The sequence below is a fragment of the Ciconia boyciana genome, chromosome 19, assembly GCF_034638445.1.
Source record: "Ciconia boyciana chromosome 19, ASM3463844v1, whole genome shotgun sequence".
In the NCBI taxonomy this organism is placed as follows: Eukaryota; Metazoa; Chordata; class Aves; order Ciconiiformes; family Ciconiidae; genus Ciconia; species Ciconia boyciana.
In genome coordinates, this window is record NC_132952.1 from 3,916,976 (window position 1) to 3,933,280 (window position 16,305).

The 16,305-nt window shown below is 44.1% G+C and overlaps 1 protein-coding gene and 1 long non-coding RNA gene across 6 annotated transcripts; one reads left to right on the plus strand and one right to left on the minus strand.

Moving 5' to 3' along the window:
- Positions 1 to 181: 181 nt before the first annotated feature.
- On the minus strand, positions 182 to 8,488 carry TARDBP (TAR DNA binding protein). 4 transcript variants are annotated; one of them, XR_012045823.1, is made up of 7 exons: positions 7,695 to 7,846; positions 7,007 to 7,259; positions 6,085 to 6,248; positions 4,810 to 4,950; positions 3,940 to 4,110; positions 2,971 to 3,558; positions 182 to 2,488 (listed from the first exon to the last, which is right to left on the minus strand). XR_012045823.1 is itself a non-coding variant. In XM_072884000.1 (6 exons), exons 2-6 carry the CDS (start codon positions 7,242 to 7,244, stop codon positions 3,028 to 3,030), a joined length of 1,245 nt encoding a protein of 414 aa, XP_072740101.1. In that variant the 5' UTR covers positions 7,245 to 7,259; positions 8,422 to 8,488; the 3' UTR covers positions 182 to 3,027. The 4 variants fall into 4 exon arrangements, 2 of the variants coding, with proteins under 2 accessions (XP_072740101.1, XP_072740100.1); XR_012045822.1 differs by having other exon boundaries at positions 182 to 510; positions 1,367 to 3,558; XM_072884000.1 differs by lacking the exon at positions 7,695 to 7,846 and adding an exon at positions 8,422 to 8,488 and having other exon boundaries at positions 182 to 3,558.
- Positions 8,057 to 16,083, plus strand: LOC140661593 (uncharacterized). Of its 2 annotated transcripts, none has more exons than XR_012045825.1 (3): positions 8,057 to 8,383; positions 13,298 to 13,736; positions 15,848 to 16,083. It is a non-coding gene; the product is annotated as an uncharacterized lncRNA (long non-coding RNA). The 2 variants fall into 2 exon arrangements; XR_012045824.1 differs by having other exon boundaries at positions 8,069 to 8,383; positions 13,298 to 13,390.
- The last annotated feature ends 222 nt before the right edge of the window (positions 16,084 to 16,305 follow it).

A 16,305-nucleotide genomic window follows, 5' to 3' on the forward strand; every position in this document is an offset into this window, starting at 1 on the left:
GACAACAGTCTCAGAACTAATGAGAAGCAATGTTAAACTGTTCTGACTATAATACATGTCCCCTTGCAATTATGTAAACTTCCTCTTTCTTGCATCGCACATTCTGTCATTAGTATTTCACTTTCTAGAATATAACTGAAAATGAAATCTCTTCAAAAAAACAAGACTCCAAACACTTCAGTATGTTTTCAATAGTAGTTTATTTACTTATAAACACTAGAGTATGCAAAGCAGTTAGAAAATACTACTAAAACTTGAAAATTATTCTAAAATTTTCAGGGATTTTGTTTGAGGGTGAAAGAAGGCTAAAATTATTAGCAAAGACTACTCAATGCTGCCAGCCAGCCTGTTAAAACCTAAACCTGGACAATTTAAACAAAATGAAAGCCATGCTAATTACAAAAACTTACCATGAAGTTCCTTGCAGGGGGGTCACAGTTAGTCTTTGGAGGTCCAAGAATACCATTTTTAAGTGTTACTCAGCAGAAGTAGCTGGTAATAGTGCAAGTGCTAAAATGCAAAATTCACAGATGGTAGAGAGTTTGGAGATTATTCTGACTTAGGTGCAGGAAAAAAAAAAAATCTAAGCAACTTTTTGCAGTGGGATATGAACAACAAAAGTGTGGGATTACTTTTCAGCCTGAGTGCTTAGAACCCCTCTTTAAATGCTTTAGGAGGCACATTGAGACCCAGCTGATTTTTTTAATACTGCAAGTGGAAAATGTAACAGTAGTGCGGTTTTGTCCACTATGTAGATGGTCTTCTATTCACAAGCCTCAACATAATACACAGTACTGAAGACAGAACTTGAAAAGTTAACTAGGTTAAAAACTGTGTAAGAACGTTCATAGCTACAGCATAGTAGTATGGTGTATAAAAAATAGGGATCGACCTTCAGTGGGTTTCAAGCACAAGTAGATTAAACAATTCCTCAACTCCTACCGCCAGTGGAAATAACATTCCACCAGTTTCTGCTGAAACATCCTGCTCTTTGTTGAGAAGCTGCCTCTTAGTTGACACTTCTGTACCTGTAATAAACTTAGTTTTTCAGATTAAGACTTCTACCAAAGTCTACGTACATTTACTAATGCTTTATTCAGCTGGGATGTCTTTCCTGTGACTAGTTTTAAACATGAGTTTATAGCTTTCTTCTGGGCTGAAAGTGTTGCAGAACCCTACTTCCTGTGAGTGGACTGGTCTAAAAACAAGTTAAAAACACACATCCCCAAAGGAGATGGTGTGGACAGAAATACATCTTGACACTGTTTGTTTCCCCCACCCCACTTCTGATGAGGAACTCCAGCTCCTAAAAGAATAAGTAAGTAACGTTCCTTGGTATAGATGCAATCTGGAGGGAACTGCTTACCATTCTAGGTGCGGACACCCAAACGTGTGGGAACTGGATTTTAGATATATACGTATCACTGAACAGTGCAAAAATGCAGTGGATTAAAGTTGGGTGTCAGGTATTGACACATGATGAGCGGTGGCTCCGTTTGACTTGTCAACTTTTAGAGCATGCTTATCTGAAACAAACCGAATTACTGCGAAAAAGCTTTACAGAAGTTCATCTCAAAAGGGTAAAATTAATTAACTGCTATGAATTCTTTGCATTCAGGGCTGCAAAACAAAGACACATATTACTTAAATCAGTTTTATTTAAGAATTTCCTACAGTGACAAATCTTATAAAAAGCATCCAGACACGAAACTGCAGCAAACAGCATTCTTATGGATATCTTACAGACAGTGGAGCTTCCACCCTGGAGAGGCACACTGAGCTCGCTAGTGATCTCTGCTACAAGAGCTACTGCAAAGCACACCACAAGCTCAATGTTCTCATCACAAACCCCATCATCTTCAGTTCACATTACCACACTTACAGGTCATTAACAGAAAAAAAAAAACCACACACCATACAGCATTCACAGCAGTTGACATAAGGGAAAAAAAATACAAATATTCATTTCACATAACACATTCAACTAATTGATTAACTAGGTCTAAAACCCACTTAAAGTCTTCCACATATGGATGTCCTTTGAATGCAATAAACACTCGTACTTGATTTGCTATCATTGCTCTCCGCACACTCTCTCACCAAAGCCACAGGATTGAGAGACATCTCGCCAAGTAAAATAAAATCCCATAATGCACCACCAGGTCTCTGCATGCGCTCTCTCCTTTATCTCGCACATACCAGCCCTCTCATGCCTCGGCACCACCATCAATCCCACACAAGGTTTCAAAAGTTCAAACAGCCTTCTGGTTCCATCTCACAGCCTTGCGTTCATAGCGTTGATACGACTCCATGAAATAAAGAGTAGCGGATAAAAATGGAACACCCACCGTCTAAGACGCAGCATGTGCAGTGTGATGAAGTATTCTTGGATGAGAAAGCATGTAGACAGAAGTATTCCTAAGGCAGAATATTTACAGCACTGCTTTCAATGAAGTGCTTCTTCCATACATATTTGAAATGAGATGAACTGCGGAGATTAAATGAAGCCTTCATATCGTACTTTAGTATGGAGGGGAGACAGTGTTAAAAAAAAACACAAACGAAACAAAAACGACACTGTGTTCTCCAACTGGGGCACTTGGAGAGTCTTATGGTGGGATCAAATTAAAAACAAGAGGGAGAGAATGCTGTTTCTGACCAATGGTTTCCGTTTTGAACATGCAAAGAATTCAGGTAGCCAGGAAACACAGGGTAAAGTATTACAGGAGAAACCTTTCCTATCGATTGTAGTGTTAGTTTACCTATCGGGCAAACAGCAGTCCGCTTCCAAACATTCAGTATTCCAACAAGATATGTAACAAAACTTAGAAAATTCCCTTTACCTTTCTTTTCTTTTTCTTTTTTTTTTTTTTAAAAAAGAAAAATGTCAAAAATACTGCTGAATATACTGCACACTGAACAAACTGATTTGGAAAATTTTAGTATATATGTAATTTACAGTATACTTACCATGAGTTAGAAAAATTTGATTTCCCACCATAGAGTCAGTATCAGAGCCCACTGCGTCTACATTCCCCAGCCTGACGATTTGGAATCCATGCTTGAACCAAAGCCTCCGTTAAACCCACTGCTGGAGCCCGCGTTGGAGGCCGAACCCCAGCCTATCGCTGCCCCCGAGTTGGAACCACCGTAGGAGTTACTGCCTGAACTAAAGCCCTGGTTCTGCTCCCGCTGCATGTTGCCTTGGGGCTGGTTGTTTCCTGACGGCCCCGACTGGTTCTGCTGACTAGCCAGCATGCCCATCATTCCCCAGCTGCTCTGCAGGGCTGCCTGCGCTGCTGCCATCATGGCAGGGTTGATACTAAAGGCTCCAAAGTTCATACCTCCACCCATGTTACTGCCCTGGTTGTTGCCCAGTCCTCCCCCACCTCCTCTGCTGTTGCCAAACCCCCCTTGATTCCCAAAGCCTCCCGGATTACCACCAAATCTTCCACCTCTCTCTAACTGTCTATTGCTATTGTGCTTAGGCTCAGCATTGGATATATGTACGCTGATTCCTTTAATGATCAAGTCCTCTCCACAAAGAGACTGGGCAACCTATAAGAAATAAGGGATTGATTAAATACATGTTAGACTTCTTTTTTTTTAAATGTTAGTAGTACAAGACAAAAAAACCCCACATGATTCTGAGCAGATATTTAACCTGCAAAGGAAGCATATGCATATACTTAATCCAATTTGAAGTGGTTTATCTTCGTATTCACTACTACGCTAACTGCAGTATAAAAACCCATCTGTACAACAGCATGTGAAAAGTGTAACCTTAGACAATTCAATAAGTCGAATCAAGCTAATACCACTGGAATTCTCAAGGGAGTGGACAAGTAGTGTTCCATGTGTAGTTCCAGAAATAATGCTTTATCAAGCTACTGAAACGTAGGCTGTCTAAATATGAAGTTAAAACATTTTAAGACTTACCTGATCATCTGCAAATGTAACAAAAGCAAAAGCTCGGAAGGGTTTAGGAATGAAGACATCTACCACTTCTCCGTACTGGGCAAAGAACTGTCGGAGTTCATCTGCCGTCATGTCCTCAGTGCAGCGCCCAACAAACACTTTTCTGCTGCGCAAAGGTTCATCAGGACTTTGCTGGAGAGAATTGAAGAGAAAAAGAAAATAATGAAAAAAATCACAACTATCCTTGAGAACTGAGTTACATTATGATAAAGGCCCCTTTTAATCTAGCCTTTTCAGAGGACTGAAGATCAAGAAAGTTTGGGATTGTCAGTTAAAGACTTAAAAAAAAAAAAAAAAGGTCAGAGAACATGCCTACATCTTGGCACAGATGGAGAAGAGTCACAAGAAAATGAAGATGGGAACAATACACAAGAACAGCAACGAGGCCACTGCAGAAGGACGCCTTTTCTTTGGTAATAACTGCATATATGCACACAGGAAACAAACGGACAGAAGCTTCAGGTTCAGTTTTGAATTCAAAGACTCATTCTGATCTTCCCTAGGTTAGTTATTCCACCTGCTTTATTCTCCATTTGTTCATGGAGCAGACAAGTCAAGCAGGTACTGCTGGATATTAAAAGACATTATTTTTGGATTTCCATCTGTACTTAATTCCCCCACGTAACTAGCTATTTTCCCAACACTTCTTGTTCACTTCCTGCTCACCCACCTCCTCCCTGTTTTCCTTCCTTGCTCTCACTTGTCCTGTCCCTTCACAGACTGAAGTGCCACGGGAGTCGACTATGAAGCCGTTTGTCTGCTCACCTAACACACTGCTAAAGAAGAGCACTTCAAGCATTTGGTAAAATAAAATGAGCAATAAAAAGGTACCTTAGAATTGGGAAGTTTACAGTCACACCATCGTCCATCTATCATGTGCCGCTGAGACATTACTTTCACCTGGGTTTCATAATCCGTAAACCGAACAAACCCGAAACCTTTTGAGTGGCCAGTTTTAATGTCCTTCTTAACCTAAGACAGAAAAAGGAGACTTTTAAAAAGATCACAGAAACACTGCACACCTGTATTTGTGACTTAATGACATACTATTCACCAGTCATCTCCTGGTAAATCAAGGTATCAACCTTGATATTAAGATTGCCAGAAGTATACAAAAAGTTTTGATGATGTCACTGTACGTGCCTCCCTTTTCTTACAAAAATTACCATAATACTATATAGTCAAAGCAGGGGCCTGTGATGCCTACAAATTAAAAGTATTAGCTTGCCTTGAGCCCAAGCATAACAAAAAACGGGATATAAATATTTTGTAATATTGTGATGGCATAGCCAGACCAGCTGTGTAAGCAATGCGACCACCCAAGGGGCAAACCCCTGTAGCTGCACACAGGAAGCATGCCAGTAACAAAAGATAAAGAACGAGCCAAGTGTATCAGGACCAGGTGAGATCCCCCTTCTGGGAAGGTAAAAACATCACGCGTGAAGGCGGAAGAAAACTGAAGCAGGTTTGTCTTCTGACTTCTGCCGTCAAAGAGCCCTCACGCCTGGCCCGGCCACCTCGGCAGCCAAGGCCAGCGAAGTCCCAGGCACCCACGCTAACCAAGCAGCACCAGGTCTGCGGCACCGTGTGCGCTCAGCTGATGCAGGATACATACGTTGCAGACTGACAGTCTGGTGTAGGCGGCGATAATACAGAAGTAACCGCTAGCTGTTACTGAAGCAGTTACTTCTAAGGAAGCGTGCTGTTACTGAATGAATTTAATAAAGTTCTGTTTGAGAGTTTATCAGTCTTGTAAACACTCCCATCACAGCAATCTAATTCCTTAACACGCACATATATAAACACACACATATTCAGCTGCAACAATCAATAACAGTAATAGAAATTAAAAATAAATTTAAGTGTCTTAAAAACACTGTACCCATTAAGCTGATCTGCATGAATTACCGCTCCCAAATATCCCTGGCCATCTGCACCTACACAAGCCTGCAGCTACAAAGCTCACGGGACAAAATGCAACCTAGGAACAGAGGCACACAGCCTCAGATCTCCTCTGAGTTTATACGGCTCTGTTTCACTGGCTTCGTCAGAAGACTTGATTTCTACCTAATGCCCCTCCTTACTTGGGCTGCAAAAGGATTTTACCTGCACCATCAGAACTTCTCCAAATGTACTGAAATATTCCTTTAAGTCTTGTTCAGTGGTTTTCCAGGGAAGACCCAAGACTATTAAATCTGAAGTCTTCTGTACTGCTCGTTTCACCTTCACGGCTGATGATGCATCTGTTTCATCCATTTTTCTCTTATTATCTGAATATAAAGAAGTACATTAGATGTCATCCTCAACTCTGGAAACTGCTTCCACTGATTATGAACCGCATGGTATAAAATCACAGACTACAATGAGAAAAAGTACAGGCTACAAAAGAACCCATGCCAGCTGTCGGAAGCTTATTATTATAATCCATATCCAACTGTCTATAAGTATAAGGAGAGAAGAAAGAACAGTCTACGCTTAAACCCTCCTCCAAAATGCAATCTGACTGAATTAGTTCTGCGTTAGTTTACTAAAGTAGTATCCAGTAACATTCACAGTCCTATGAGGATGTGGAGAAAACAGGAATTTTTAACAAGAACATTTCATTAGCAATTTACTTTCCCCCCTGCCCTTTTTTTTTGGGGGGGAGGCCCAGGCTCCTCTTTTCCTGAGCATTTGTTTTAAATGGTACCTCTGACCAAACCGTGGCTTGAGAAGAAGCATCTGCGAGCACACAGAGATCCTGTTACACCACAGTCTTTGGAGACTGTAAACCCTCCAAGGATAATGCCAGACTTTGTCACTGAAGTGCTTGTATGGGCAGAGAGTTAAAAATCTTACTGCACATCTGAAAACTCAGTGAGGTCAAATCTGTGCTGCAGGACAGATACATTAATAAAATCACTGAACTGCTGTAAATCAGATGGTTCAACAGCAATATTGTGGCCATGTTAAATTAGCAGTGACTCACACGGACCTCTTGACTGAAAAAGCAAGCTTGTACAAAAAAGCCGAAGGAACGAAGACTAACCTTTGGGATAATTAACAACATAGACCAGGTTTCCCCATCCGGCTTCCGGCGCGTGCAGAATGCCTTCCACCAGCCGGACCCCCCTCATGCACTGCGACACCGGGTTCCTGTAGCGCAGCCCGCACGCCCCGGGGAACTGGGCGGTCACGGTGGAGAGCAGCACGGTGCCATCGTCCTCCGAGGGGATCTCAATGGGCTCATCGTTCTCGTCCTCCGTCACCCGGATATACTCCGACATCTTTGCTGGAAGTGACTGAAGAAGAGGAGAGGGGGAAAGCGGGCGTAAGCCATCACCTTGTTTCCCTCGATTTGGTGTTCATCCTTCTAGCCTTAAGGCATAAGCCCCCCTGTATTTATTACATAACAGCGTACACCGAAATGCGTTACTCATTGATATTAATGCCTCGGGCCCTGCCGAACCGACAGACAGTCGGACCAACGGATCGGCCCGTCCCGGAGCCTGCGGAGGGACCGACAGCGACGGCTCCCCGAAGCACGGAGGAATTTCCCAGGGCCGCCGCAGCCTCCCCCAGCGGTGACGGGTTGAGGGGGGGAACAGCTCCCTCGGCCCCACCACCTGCCTGGGCCCGCCCAAGCCTGCGACCTCCGGGCGCAGCCCGCCACGCCCGCCACCGCCGGCGGCCCCGGCCCGAGTGGGCCCCGAGCGCGCCCGCCGCGCCTCGCTCACCGGCCACGGAAGGGAGCGGCGTCTCCGGGAGACCCTCACCGCCTCCGCCGCGCAATAGCCAGCTGCTCTCCGCTGGCGCCGCACAAAATGGCGGCCGCGGCCCCCCTCAGAGGCCGGGCCGGATTTCGGGGCGAACCATTCCCAGCGGCGGGGAGGGGTTGCAGCCACGTGCTTCCGGCCGCCGGAAGCGCGGCGGGCCCCGGCCGCGCTCCGGCGACGCGCCGCTCGTGCCCAGCTGGAGCCGCAGGCTGTCTTCGCGGGATGGGGGCGGCGGCAGCGGCAGCAGCCGCCGAAGGGACCGCTCCCTGCCCCGCTCCCCCCCCAGCGGCGGGGCCGGTGGTGCGGCCCTGCCCGCGGCTGCGCGAAGGGCGCTGCGAGCGCGGGAGCTGCCGGGAAGGGGCGGTGGCGGGCCTCCCCCGGGGAGGGGGCGGGATACCCCCACTCATCCCCCCGGCCTCGGGCCGACGCCCCCCGTAACGCCGCCCCGCGGGCCGGGGTGAGGGGCGGCTGTTCCCGGTAAATGAGGGCGATAACGGCAGAGCCCCAAACCCGCAATGCAGCCTGGGCCGGCCCCGAGCACCCCAGACTGAGGCGAGTCTCGCCGGCGGCAGCCTGGCGTTGGGAACGGCGGCGCGCAAAGCCGCAGGCGGTGTAAGGAGCCGCTTTCCCGGTAGCGGCCCTCGCTCAAGGTAAACGCGGTAGTTTGTAAGGGACCCCACGGCCGTACCGGCGGCTCCCGCCGCCCGCGTGGGCGACTCACGGAGGCCGGTCAGGTCCCGCTCTCGCGGGAGAGGGGACGCAGGGCTTTGTGCGAACCTCAGCCGAGCTCTCGGCCCCGCCTTCGGAGCCCAACTCCCCGGGACACGTCTGGTGAAGGATCTGCGGAGGCAGAGCGGTGTGCGAAAGAAGTCTTCTCAAAGGGCGGCATCCCTCTCTCTCCCATCGCCGCTACCAGAAAGACGAGAACGGGTGCACTTAATTTGTAGCCAAAACAAGACTTAAGGCTAAAACCAAACTGACGAAAAAAACCCACCACAGCGCCCACGCTTTCTAACAAGCCCTAACCAATAAAGCAGTTTATTCAGGGAAGGTGAGGGGTCTCCATCGCTAGAGAGAAGTCTGCCATGAATGATCTTAGGTGTACCGAGAGCTCTTTCCATTGGGCAGGAGGAGACACCGTATGCACTTTATGATCCCTTTTTCACAGAACACGATGATAACGTTAGAGATGCCAAGTGTGGCAATCGCTGCAGTATCTGAGCATCGGCCTGGAAGTGCCTGTGTTTAAGGTTATCTGTAACGTTAGTGCAGGAGGCAGATCCTCTTGCCAAAAGACATGAATGAGCGATACCGTCTGAGGCATGTTGCCACTTGAATAGCATCCTTCTGCACTTGGTAGGAAGGGTTGATCCGACATGCCTCCATCTGCAGATCTCCTGCAGGCATTCCCTGAGGATCTTGGGAAGAACTAGATTAACCAGGCTGAGTAATGCAGACAGTTTCATGGCAGCTCAGTTCTGTATATCTTAGTGTCTTCATCTGACACCCTCCCCCCCCCCCTTTCCCAAGAACTGGTTCATCACTCAGAAGATGTTGGGGGGGGTTGCCTCCCTCCCCCATTCACTGCCCTGCTCTGACCTTGTATAAAACAATTTTGTAGGATTGCTAGAAGTTAAAAAAAGCTAGTAGTTCTAGCCCTGTTCTTTAATACCTAGTAAGTGTTTGCTTAATCCTCTCTAGACCCAATCTCCCCTTACTTAGTGGGAAGACTACTGGTTAAATCTTATTATACATCTTATTATATTATAAATTTCTGAACTCCAAAGCCATTATGGCTAAGGGACACTTGTGTTGTTGCTGCCACTTTTCTGACTCAAAAAAAAAAAAAAAGAGATGTGCAGAAGAGCCCATCTGCTTACGTTTTCCTCAGCTGCAGTCACAGGATGGCCTGCTAGCTAGGCTACTGTGCCAAGCCTTCTCTGCTCACGTACCTTACACAAGTCTGTGCAAAAGAAACACACAGAGTAGAAAAACAATGGTGGCAGCAACATGGTATTTTCCACCTGATCTGGTTCCTTCTATGAGGTTAATCATCTGCTTTCAGTAGCATAACCCTCTAGATAAACACTTTTTTTTTTTAACTTTGCAGTGATAATACTATAAAGCTAGAAATTAGTAAGTGTTCTACAGTTTTAATCCGATACATTTTGTATCTGGATAATTGGCATTCCACATCTCCAAGTTACTTTATTCTGATACTTTAATAGTAAGCTTTAGTAAGCTTAGGTCCATCAGTCACAGCCGCATTAGTTGAAAGTCACACCAGAGACACCTGTAACACAATCAGTTTTCATTACAAGATATGTATGAACAGGAAGCCACACAGGGTTGTCATTAGCAGAGCTGTAAAGTCCTGCCTGCCGTCGTCATAGAGAAAAGAAGTGCACTGCAGAGCTTTCTCTTAGCAGCTCTGTGACTTAACCAGTGGACTGGACCACACTGTTATAAGGAAAACAATTCTACCACCTTCTTCACCCTCCTTTCTCCTCATCTGTTCCTTTGTGACACTCATCCAGTCCACATGTGGGCCATGTTCCCAGTGCCCATCTAGCTTGGCCTTCCTTGCACTGGTCTCCTAAAAAGAAGTAAAAATAAGTCTTATCAGTAAGGAAAGATGACAATCCTGCTAGGAAAGGCTAATCCAGTCCCTTGCATTAATGTATTCTGCTGAGTATTTAAGACTCCCACTTTAAGACTTCTTCAGCTGCAAAAATTGGCTCCCAGCACCACTGAAACCTAGCCCATCTATGCCCATGTAGCTTTAGACTCAGCCTTATCATTTAATTACCGTTTTTCAACAGAGTTCTGAGAGGACCTGACTAGACACAGGCTAACAAGATAAGCTAATGCTCCATGTAGGCGTTCTCCTGAAATTCCTACATTTTCTAGTCATCCACAATATACATCCTAAATCCAGTGCTGGTGTTGCCAAGTCAGCACTGAGGTAGGTTGTTTGAACATGCTGTGAGGACTGTGCGGTAATTGCAGCATGTCAACATTACCTACTGCACCATTTCGAGTCAAAGCTATAGTTTAGCAATCATGCTATTTGAAGAGGTTGTCATGGCATTCAGCCAGAGTGACCTCTATCTAACAAAGCATCTGGTGGTAATTTCACTAATGAGCAGAGTAAGCATCAACCCTGAACTAGATTTCATGCAGGTAAAAGCTTGGAGAGAGCAATGAGCTCAATGCAGCTTGCTGGCTGTAAAACAGACAGGGAAGGGCAATTATTCACAACAGAGACTTCTGCCCCAAGAGCTTGTTCCTCAGTTTTGGCAACAAACAAGCTTAGAATTAAACAAATGTTACTACCCATTTTCTGTAAGAACTGGGATTCTTGTAGTGCTTTCCTTCTGTTATTTTGCATTATGATTAGATTTAAGTTAAGCAATTAACAGTAGTATTGCTCTTGAAGTAACTACACCAGTGGGCATACAGCTAGTTAATTCACCAATTCCCTCACACTGGCAATTCGGAGTGCCCACGGGTGTAGACAAATGCAATACCATGGTACTAGCCATCATGTATATTGACTTAAGTGTGCCCACAGGCACAAAACAAAATGCAATACAATAACTATTTGCTGCTCTAGGTTAAGTGTGCTCATGGGTACAAGCAAACTCAGTGTAATGATCAGCTGTTCACCCTCCCAAAAGCACTCGGGAGGAAAAACAACATCAATGGGCATCTAAATATAACCTCATGATAAAAACCCGTACAACTGTGGGTACTGAAAAACATGGAGTGCTTGGGCCTATTTCTAATCATAGTTAGAGCAGTAAAAAGCAGGAGGATTTAATGAATGATAGCATGTCAGTGTAGTCAGAATCTGGCCTGGTTTTGCCAATAGTTAATAAATCCTATCTCACCCTTTGTCAGTGGAAGTCTTTTTTTTTTTCCCAACATCGAGTTTCTCCTGCTTTAATTCTGAGCGTAAGGAAGATGATCACAGTTTCCCCTCTCTGGACATGAAACAAGTGTTCTCTGCAGAAAAGTCTGAGCAAATAGAAACATTAGATTCTCTGTGTCAGTTCTCATTCTAAATATATGTAGCAAGGGGGGGGCAGGGGGGAGCACATTATCACTATATCCCTGGGACTGTGCCCTCTAAGTAGTCTGCATCCTTTCAATCAGCCTTAGCCTCCTCTTTCATACTTAAGCACAAACTTCTCTACCACATGCACCAAATAAAGCCCACCTTGAATGCAGTTGCCTGAAAGAGCAGGACGTCTTTCAGTTTATTTATTTCTTGTGGTAATTTAAAGACATTTGAGCCTCTAATTCAACAGATGCTATATCATAGAAAAGGAAGTGCTGTTCCATTGAAGGAACAAGATCAGTAGAATTTCTTTTTTACTAGTTACAATTTAAAAAAACATTTACACACAATAAAAGTAGTGTTTTACAATACTTACTATTTTCCCTTTTTCTTTAAAGGAGCTTTCACCACAACCACAGGGACATTTGCAATAATTACTTCTTCCCCTCCCCAGAAATACCTACCATAAATAGAGCTTTCCAGACACAACCAAGTTATCAACATAAAATTTACTAATACCTAGCAGCCTAGAAACAACTATTAGAGAAAAGCTCCCCTTAAACAAAATAAACAGCTTCCACCCATGTAAAGTACCTGGAAAGATCACTTAGTCCATAGCTCTCACAGTAACACTCCTCCTAATCCCTTTAGCTGAAACAGCATCTAAGACTTCATTACAGTACCTGAAATATTTCAGGCAATTTTCCCCATGATCCTATAAAGCCATGATTTCAATTACCTCATTTTTAATCCACCTGAGATGGTTTAGTCCTGTTTCTTAAAGGGGCAGGGTTTCCATGTTCCTTTTGGTTCATGTCCTTGTTTACGTAACTCTTCCAAAACTGATTAGAACGGGCGATGTGTCTTTTAATCTCTCAGCAAACACAATCAAAGTCAGATTTTTTACATGCTTGGCTCTTGTAAAGACCCTGAAGGACTCAGTGCCCATCAGTCTGGGTCCTTTCAGCCCTAGTAGCTGTTTTGAAAAAGGCCGTATTTCCCTAACTGGCACACTACAAAGAGTCTCTGCTGCTACTTGTTTTACCACCAGACAGATGTTGAGTGTTAGTGAGACAAGAAACAATCAGAATAGGCAATTAACTTATCTGAGAGTGAAGCTGATTAGACTTCATGTCTTTGAAACAGCTGGGGTCAGCCATCCAGGTGTGGTGGTGTGCTGGCTGCTACTCAACAAACCCAGCCCCATCATACAAAAGGATCAGCCTGGGTGGGAGCTCTGTTAGGAACTAGAATGTTATGTAGTAATTGGAAACCCAACAGTGGTGACAAAAGGCCCCTCTGAGCTCCACAGCTACTGCTAGCAATTGGGTGCTGACTGATACCTTTGCTCCTGAGCTGTGAACCAGGGTTCAAAGCACAACACCGCATAGTATCTGACATCTCCACCCTCTTGTTTGATTGGTACCTGTGGGAACTGTCAAATGTTTGCATCTTGTACACAGAGAATGCAAAGTTAACTTCATTCTGTTTTGTTTGGCAGAGTCACATCAAACCATCTGCAAGTCACCTCCCTTGCCTTTCTGGACCATCCACAGCAGAGCCTGGGAAGAATTTCTGCCTGTGATTCTCAGAGGTATCTAGTCAGTTCCCAGAGCTAAGTTCCTGGTGAAGATGTGCCAGGCATCTTCCAAAGGAATTTGTTGCCTCTTACAGTGTACTGGAGCTGGGATTCAGAGACTTTTTTGCTAGATTGTGTAGTAACTCCCAGCATAGAAGAGCAGGAACTTCCATCAGCACAGACTGTCATAAACCAAAGGACAAAATCCACAGACTGGGAACTGTGCTAGAGACCTAGCTTCAAGTCTATAAAATTGCAAGTGTCAGTGTGTGACAGATCCTAAATATTGAATACAAACATTAGTATTTACACTGGAGGTTGGAAATAGACTCCTTCAAAGGCAAAGCCACAGGTGGCATGGGTAAGGTGTAGCAACTATTCCTGTAAGACCTGGAATACTGTGAAGGCCAACTTTGGCAGGATCTGTTCAAAAGCTCTTTTGTCTAGTTTTCCTTCTTTGTTTTTTTCTTTTCTTTCAAGGAGTGGGCAGACAGTCTGGGATAGGTTTTTTTGCTGTTTTTGAACTATGCACACTGAAGCAGGAGCTCAAGTATAAGACAAAGACTGTTTTTAAAATGGTTAGATTTTACTGCCTGGTGATATTTTTTCGAAGTACATTTACTGAAGATTTATGTAAAATCTATCTTTTGTCTACTTAAAATATGTCAAATGGATGTACAGGGCAAAATTTAATGCATATGGGTTTTCATTATTTTAAATCATTTGCAATATAAATGATTTACTATGACATCAGACACTTGTTCTTTGGCTGTCCACCATAAATTGAGGCCCACCCAAATTTCCAGTCTTAGCTATATTTCTGCATTCCCTTCCCCAGTATCTATAATCTCAGTTCTGTGATTCTTCATGTAAATGACTTTCAACAAGGAAAGGAAGAGAACACATAATTTGCCTTAATACAGGTAATTTTGAAAGAGGAGCAAGACCTTTACATGAGAAATAGTTGACAGCCATGGAAAGGGGAGAACTAATGCTCGTAGAACAGAAAGTCATTTTTGATGAGAGTGGCGAGAGCTACTGATCAGCCAGATGTGACCAAATGGACTTTTTGTGCAGTTGAAACTGCCAGAGGTGATAGACTTCTCTCTTTCTCTTTCTGAATTTTTTCATGTCTTTTTAGTGCCCTTACATTTATAATGTAATTAATCCAACTCTGGCCAGTTAATGTTGTAGGCAACCGTTTGGAAAACTGAGGTATTGGGGTAAGCCAGGTTCCCCAAGGTCATTCTGAAAGTCCATAGTGAAAAACTGGTGACACCTGACACCCAGAATTGTGCTTTCATGACAGATGTTCTCCTCACAGCTATACAAATCTTGAAACACTCAGACTTTTTGAAAGACCTCGTGGAAAATTGCATTCATTATCATGTTTGCCAGTTGTCTTACAACAGTTAATGGGATACAGACCTTTGGACCCATCAATAGCCTATATTCGAAGCTTTCCCAGCTCAGTAGTTACCAAAAAATGTTGCTACCCAATAGCTCTTCCGTGGCCTACACTACAAGAATTAAATACCTGAATTCAGTCCAGTTTCTCATCCATGGATGTCATCTCAAAACCTACTAGGTCAACACTCTGCTGAGACTCTTAATTTCTACTCATGAAATTGAAAGACAGTTAAGCCTGAACCAAACATTGTATTTTTGCAAACTTCCCCCACGCACACCACATATCTCAGTCTTGACACAACTCCCTTCCCGCTCTGTCAAAGGATTTCACTGGTTTCACAATTATTTCATGCATTATTGCTCATGCATGTCATTTTAATACATCCCAAATTTGACCTGCCTGAAGATTTGTAGCAATTCTGAGCAATATCATAAACTACAGCAACATCCTAAGGGGAAATCTTACTTCTGACCATCCAGGTGATCTGTCCAATCCTATAGCTACAAGTGCGTCTGACAATGCCCATTTATCTCTATTTGCTGTCTTTCCCACAGTGCTAGTCCTAAACCAAACAGCAGCACTGCCAACAATCTTAACCCTGAAATCAGAGCAGGGTTAGATGATGTGGTGGGCCTGCATGTGCTTGCCTTCATTCCACCTTCCAGTGGCTCTACCACGATGAGATCCAATTGAGAAAATCTCAGTGTAGTTCTGATTTATGTGCAAAAGTGCAGAGGAGAGCAGAAGCTTTTAGTATCTTGGGAAGTACTTAGGAATTAAGGCCAAAGAAAGGACAGTCATGTCAATTACATCCTAAAAAAAGAAAACTTAAGTGAAAGTCCTGGCTCCTGAACTGTTTCTGGGCTGGCAGATGTTCACAGTTTTCTTGGCAGATACTGTAGAAAGCTAATGGGCCCATTTAGATCCCTTCCCTTACGCAATGGCATCGGTTTTATAATTTTGAGGGAGGCCTGGTGGAGCTGTGATATTTCAGCATTTTTCCTGAAATGAAATTGGGGAATGCATTTAATATTTTAAGATCTCTGATGATTTCTTACCAGGAATCTCCACTGAACCCAGCACTTCACTCCAGATGTGGCCAAGGGAAGAAAATCTCATGCGAAGTGCAAGGCTGACACCTGGAGGGGACTGCTGAGATGCAGCTAGGGGAGCCTGGAGGAATTAGGGATTCTGCAACGCACAGCTTGGGTTAGGAAAGCTCAGAGTGGGTGACAAGATCCCAGGGTATGGAACTGCTCTGTTCTAGTGGAGGGGTGCTTTAGATATTCTTCCCTCTCCCCTTTTCCAACAATAAAGAAAAATCCAGATTTCTATTTCAGATTTTCCATGTCTTTTTTTAGGAGCAGAGAAGAACATAGAAACAAACTCATTGTCATCTGGTTATTCACTTCTTCCATGTTCAGGAATATTTGGGTCAAAACTTATCTTGCTCAATAAGCTGCTACAAATAATGCAAGGCTATTTTGTCATTTGGTTAGTCTAATGTATTTGAATTGCT

Bases quoted from the DNA above. Each gene is read 5' to 3' on its own strand.
- TARDBP (XM_072884000.1), bottom strand. From the start codon at position 7,244: ATGTCGGAGTATATCCGGGTGACGGAGGACGAGAACGATGAGCCCATT. The intron at 4,951-6,084 runs GTAAAATCCTTT...TTTCTGTCTTAG, and splicing joins GAGAAGTTCTGATGGTGCAG to GTTAAGAAGGACATTAAAAC. The intron at 3,559-3,939 runs GTAAGTCTTAAA...TATTTCTTATAG, and splicing joins TTACATTTGCAGATGATCAG to GTTGCCCAGTCTCTTTGTGG.